The following is a 6,955-nucleotide window of genomic DNA, read 5'->3' as shown; positions in this document are numbered from 1 at the left end:
ACGATTCGGGCTATAGACTCGCCGAGTCCCTCTTGAAAACTTCTAAATAAATGCCACGGAAGCAACATACCAGAGACGGGGCGTTACAGTTATAATATTTTGAGATACATTGCTTATGAAATTTATATGAGGTTTAATGACTATGGTTTTTATTATTAAATTAAACGAAATTTTCAGACTGTGTTTTTTGGATGTTACACCACATGAACATGTACGGAGGTTCAGATATACAACCCAATCTTTTTCTAAAATGAAAAAATTGAAAATTTTTGAATGAGATCTTTGTTTCCTGCCACCGAACAAAGTTGTGCATCCTCCTCTAAAGCACCATCTATGCATATGGGGTGAGTACGACAGTCAACTATGTGAACAGAATTCGTTGACTTTACTCACAGATTAGCTCAATAAGCGTTATTATTGGCACATTGTGTTCATTAACCAATAAAACCAAGATGAATTATAGAATATCAATGTTGAGTATATTCTAGCAGATGTTAGGGAAATGGGTTTTTGCCCTATTTTGCATGACCGATGTTGGCAAACACCTCACTTGCAACAGGGGTTAGCCAACATAATGTTGCTTGAAAATCAGACATAGTATATAATTTACATGTACCCCAAAACAAATGCTCAAATGTTCTGTTTTGAACAAATCATGTATGCACATGCAATGCCACACTCTTACAACAATACTCATGATAAGAATCAAGAAATACCTAACCTAAAGAACAAGTTATGACATTGTTCATATTAGTTATGTACAATACTTCCTTAGCGCCCCTGAGAGCTTCTTTCAACCTCATCAAGAACCAGCTACAAGAGTCGACATTATTTGTCACAACAAGACAAAATGCTATTGGCAGGATCTAGTTGTTTTCATCCATAGCAACCGCTATGAATATTGCATGTAGGTAGTCCCCTCTTATAGGGACATTACCTATAAAGATAACAGACAACAAACAACCTATGAATGCATGGAGTTGCATTTGGTTAGGAAAATAAAATAATAAGTTATAAAAATATTATAAATTTTAACTAAACAATTAAAACTTGGAGCAAAATTATTTTACCACACACCCAAAATCCAAAAAAAAAAGTTGGAAACGATCCATAAATCAATTTTAATGTTTGTGTAATTATAAGGCTTCGTCCACCCAAGGTTGTGCATGTAAATTAGCATGTTGGTAAAGCTTTCTTCGTGGTTACGGTTTGATTAACTCATCTTCAAGTAATTATAATACAAAATTATGAATTTTGGTTGTAAGTGATTATTTAAATGGAATAACATATCTTATACACGGAAGAAAAACCTAGTTTTTGTGTGTCCGAAATATGTATCTAGAATGTGTTTAGAATGTATGTCCGGAATGTCAATTCTATAAGTATATAGGTTTTAGTACCGTATTCTAGAATTGATTATATCAATTCGGAATATACAATGTCAGATTCCAAAATCCAAACTATACCTACCACCTAATATGTGCTTATATGTAATGTCCTATATTGAAGAAAATGATTATTTTTTCAAATTTTATAAAAGTTAGTTATTATTAATAAATTATATTTATAAGGGTTAGTTTTAAATCATAGAATGTTAATTGTAATAAAAGAATTTTGGAACGAACTAAAAATCTAAGATGTGCTAGTTTTTATGCGAATTGAGAAAAATTTTGAGAGGGGAATAGGTAAATATAGAAAAGAATAAACGGTAAGCTAGTTAATATGGAATGCTAGTCCTAATAATTTTTTTTTATCATAATTAGTGATTCTTACATGTCCCATTAAGATTCAGGACATATATTAGAAAATCCTCTATATTTTTACTATTTTTATGTCGGCATAAATAGAGTTATTAGGGTTGAGCGCTGCCTTGGCTGAAAGAGAAGATACGTGCCTCAACCTCACGACCTCGTCTTTGACCGCTCACGACTCCACCTCTGGAGATATCTCTGACTCAGGTTTTTTCTTTATTTTTCTGATTGTCTTTTTCTCTCTTTGATGTATCTTTCACTCTTTCTGATTTTTATGTTCTTTTTAGTTGTTAAAGATTATTTAATCAAATGAATCATCTTTTTGATTTCTGTCTTGCGTACTTTATTTGATCAAAATTAAGTTTACTCTTGTTTTGTCTGAATGCAACTAGCACAAGTTTAAGTTTATTCTTGTTAGTTGTTAATGTTCTTGTGCTACAAGTTTAAATTTATGATTGATCAATTCTTCGTAATGTTTTCTTAAATTGTTTTGATTCTTGATTTTGTGTGTTTGACGTTCTGTCTCTCAGGTGTGATCAAATTGTCTGAACATGCATTAAACACGACTTTAATATTAAAAAGATCAAGCAATTTAGCTATTATTTATTAATTTAAAATTGGTTAAATAGTTTAAGGCTTCAAGGTAATGAATATATATATTAATTGTCTAAGCATATAGGTTGAAGCTATTGTCCACTATTTGCTATTGAAAACTATGAAATTTATAACATACTGTTTTTGGTTTTGAGATACAAATTGGTTCGATTGGGGGATCTGAAGATCTTGTTGATTAAATGGGTTTTGATGCTAAAACGTTTTAGCTCTTGATAAGTAATAAATCCGAAAATTCCCTATTAAGACTATTTATACAAACAAAGACATATTCTAATGGGGTGTCTATGTGGAAAAATAGGGTTAGCCAACCCCATTCTAATATTTTCGGCACTTTGATGTTTTTTCCATTAAGTTTTATATGGTAAATGATGTTTAAAATATATTTGGGAAAAATGATTGACATATCCATAAAAAGTTCACTTGATAGGAAAAAGATTAAAACGATTCTTTTTGCATTCTTTAAATAAAAAAGAAACCGTCGATATCTATCTATGCAAATAAACTAATTTCATAATCTTTTCTCTTAGGAGGGCTTGATGGGAACAAAAGGTTGTATGTTTGGCGACAGTGATATTGAAATGGGTTTTAGGGTTGGAGGATTATTGCAATTTCCCATAAAAGTGAAGGAGGAGTCGGTGTTGCTCGACACACTCCGGTCTTTATCTACAAAAGCACTAGCACCAGTCACTATTAGTGTCTTGAATTCTGATCCACTCAATGGGATGTTCGAGAAGATACATAAGGACTTTTCTCAGGTATGGTAGCAATTCTCAATTTTTTTTTTCACATGTTTTTTTTTTCTAAATATCAATATATCATAGTTTGATACAATATAAAACATGGCATCCAATTGTAAAACATGTACTTCGAAATTTCATAACATGTTTAATATATATGCATAAATGTTGAACACATAACTTCTAAAAACTTACATATATATCATGTAAACCTAAGTATACTGAAAACACCATAATTGGACACTATTTAATTGTTATATGGCAAATTCATAGAAATGAACTAATGTGATATTGTTGTCCATTAGGCATGGGAAACGGAAGACTTTTATTATCCTTTGGCAGCAAAGGCAGCAACTATTAGTCTCTTGAGTTTCAGGGGGTCAAACTTTGGTTTCGATGCATTATGTAAGAAGCTACACAAACAAAACTCTTATCAGGTATGGTGTTAGCTTTTCCCCTCAAGGTAACAATATAAGTTTTCAATATAATAATAATAATAATAACCTAACGTGCAATTTTATAAATGATTTGACAGAATGGAGACTACCGGATTAAGCCTAGGAATTGTCGGATGACAAGATCATATAGAAACGTGCAACCAATTGTGGCAAAAGCATCCAACAATGATCAATATAATTGCGTGCCAACAATTATGACAACCATTGCAACAACCGTCATTGCAGCAAGCTTGAAAAATCAACCAATTCTCCGAGAGATACTCATGAGGGTGGCAATGTCCAAGGCATCGGACATAGAATACGAGTGTGTGTCAAAAATTATAACACTCATTGCACAAAACCTAATGAGTCAACCCAAGTTCCAAGAGATACTCTTGATCGGGGCAATAACCATGGCTATTAATTTCCCATTAGGTATGTGTCGAGAACACGGCAAATTCTCACCTCCTTGGCTTACAGTCCTTCTTGTAGCCTTTCCATATATATCCTTCCTTGCTAAAGTTGTTCTGATGCCAAAAACTACCATGGCATATGTACTTGGCCTCACTATTCTGGGACAGGTTCTTGGATCTATGGCTGAGCAACATCGCCTAAAATCCATCGCCGCCATGTATCCACCTTGGCCATATCATAAGGTTTACTACCACTATTATTAGGGTGTGTTTGGTATTGTTTATTTAATTCGCTGCTTATTAGCTTATTACAGTTTGACACCGCTAATAAGTAGTTTTTAGTGTTTAGATAAACAAAAACTAAAAATTGTTATTAACTTAAATAATGAGTTTTTCATGAGTAAATACTTTCTAACTTATTTAAATCTTGTGTTTATACTATTATATATCTTGACATAGGTAAGCTGCAATCAGCGGCAGAGCCAAAATGAAAATCGATTGGGGTCTCTATGAAACTAAAAGTTAGATATTGTAACAAAACCTGTTAGAGTTTATTTGTTAATAAAATTAAATCTAAAAGTCAAATTTGGTGAAAAAGAAACAATTAGAAATATTAAATAGTAAAGTGAAAAAGAAAAGAGAATGGAGTCACGACACTTGCTGTATATTTCAAAGGGATACCGTTAGGGGTATAAACGAGCCGAGCCGAGCCCAAGCCTGGTCAGGCTCGGCCCGGGCTCGTTTAAGTTATACGAGACTCGAGCTCGAGCTCGAACCGATTTGATCTTTTTTTACTGATCTCGGCTCGAGCTCATAAATAATTATACAAGCTCGACTCGGGCTTGGGCTCGGCTCGTTTTTTGTCTGACGTGTCTAATTAAGCTTAAGTTCGGCTCGAGCTCATTAAGAAGCTCGTTTACTAATACCCTAAATCTCTAATCCTCAAATATGTTTTATTTTAATATATAAAAATAATAATAAATTATATTAAATAAATGCTCATTTAGGCTCGTGAGCCTAATCGAGCTTAGTGACATAGGTTCGAGCTCGAGCTCGTTTAATAAACGAGTTTACTATTAAGCTCGAGTTCGGCTCGGGCTCGTTTAAAATCGGTTTCGAGTCGAGCTTTTAACAATCTGATCCCGAGTAGTTTGTCTCGTTTGCACCCCTAGATACCGTCTTGATTTGACTTCAATACAAACCTCTGTTGATTTTATTTAAACTAACTCATTTTGATTTAATATTGGGTGCCATAAGTCAAAGAGCAAGCATGAATTAACTAAAAAAAATATTTATATACATCTAAGATGGGACCCACATTTATGGTGGGTCCATGCACACTACATAGCTCGGCTACTAGCTGCAATAGGGTTAATATTGGCCACCCTTGTTTATCCACGGAGAAATTAAATATCCTCCTACTTTTTGTTCCTACATATCTTCCTACCCAATGAAATGGTGACATGTGTAACATTTATTGTTCATTTAATGAGATTTAATGATATTTTATGATACTAATATGACACATGTCATAATTTAAATGGGTATGAGGATTGGTAGAATCAAAAGGTAGGATGATATTTAATTTCTCTTATCCACGCTCTATTTAACTCTTAGAGAGTCGAATCAAATGTCATATAGGAGAGAGATCATTCAATTTTTAAAAAGAGCTACATTTTCCACTAAAATCTTCTGTGTTGATTGAACTTCACCTTCTTTCTATTATATATTGCATTTAATTTAATTCCAATGAACTCTCCTGCAACCCTCATTGTGGATCTCCTAAGTATAAATGTTTTTGTAACATCTCAAAGTTTCCAATAAATTTGAACATTTTAAAACAACATAATTCATCCAATTAATATCTTAATTAAAAATAAGTTTAAAAAAAACCCAAGACTAATTCAATTTTAAAAACCATTTCTATTTATAATTATAAAATTGAAGTAAACATAAACCAAGAAAAAAAATCAAAATTCCAATAATCTGCCTCGAGTCAGTGTGTACGATCACACCCTGCCATCCTATGTACCTGAAACAATATTTTTAAGGGAAAAGTGATAAGCACAAAGCTTAGTTAATTTCACACATACACAATATCATATCATCTAATCCTTACCCCTATACATAGATGCAAACGAGTATTAAACACATGTCTACCGTATCAAAGAACGAATCAGTAGTAGGCATACTCCTACTGGGACACATTGTGTAACGTCTCAATATCCAAAATAAATGCTTCGAAATTTTAAACTAAAATAAACACCCATTTTCTTAAACTTACACTCAATTCAATCATTTGTTCAAAAACCATAATTCAAAATCAGAGTTATAAGGAAAACAATGTGGAATCTCGAATCATAAAACTATTAATGTGTGTTGTGACAACCCGAAATTTAATCCGTCATATTTAACCCCTCCTTCCGTTAATAAGCCTTGTTTTTTAAACTGTCCGTTAACCTTTTTGAAAAGGTTAATTAATGTGGGGCTTTTATAATGACTTGGTAAGGGTTGAAAACAAATTAGAAACACCCTCATTAATCCCTTGAAAAGTTCTAGTTTCAACCAAGTCGAAATACGACCACTTAATCGGGTGCGACCAAAAGCCCTGTTTAGCGGCAGTATCGGGTAGATTTCCACTGAGCCCTAACTCAAGCACCTATATAAGGGAGAGTAAACTTCATTTACACTCTTTTCACTCTCTCTCTCTCTCTCTACAACTTGTTTTCGAGCCAAAAACGCCCGTTTTGAGCCCCAAACTAGTAAGAAATCTATCCTAACTTGTTGTATAGCTTAGTTAACATGAAAATTTGTGTTTAAGACATCAAATAGGGGAAAGGTTATGTGTTTACGGCCCAAGAACACTATTGGACCGTGAACACCCTTAAGTGGAGTTTTTAAGCCCCAAAACCCATCTAAACTACCCCTAAGGCTTAGATATGGCTAAATGACTTATGTCAACGGACTTAGAACACCTTAAACTTAACTATTGGGGAGTAAAC

The 6,955-nt window shown here is 33.3% G+C and overlaps 1 protein-coding gene across 1 annotated transcript; it reads left to right on the top strand.

The window, feature by feature from the left end:
- Window positions 1-1,858: 1,858 nt before the first annotated feature.
- Window positions 1,859-4,343, top strand: LOC145074366 (uncharacterized). The gene is made up of 4 exons (XM_079020760.1): window positions 1,859-1,958; window positions 2,894-3,121; window positions 3,409-3,540; window positions 3,639-4,343. The coding sequence occupies exons 2-4, from the start codon at window positions 2,903-2,905 to the stop codon at window positions 4,215-4,217; spliced, it is 930 nt and encodes a 309-aa protein (XP_078876886.1). The 5' UTR covers window positions 1,859-1,958; window positions 2,894-2,902; the 3' UTR covers window positions 4,218-4,343.
- The last annotated feature ends 2,612 nt before the right edge of the window (window positions 4,344-6,955 follow it).

The sequence above is a fragment of the Lactuca serriola genome, chromosome 9 (assembly GCF_051521515.1).
Source record: "Lactuca serriola cultivar US96UC23 chromosome 9, Lser_US96UC23_V15, whole genome shotgun sequence".
Classification (NCBI taxonomy): Eukaryota; Viridiplantae; Streptophyta; class Magnoliopsida; order Asterales; family Asteraceae; genus Lactuca; species Lactuca serriola.
Note: the sequence above shows the minus strand (reverse complement) of the source record. Positions and strands in the feature narration are given on the sequence as shown.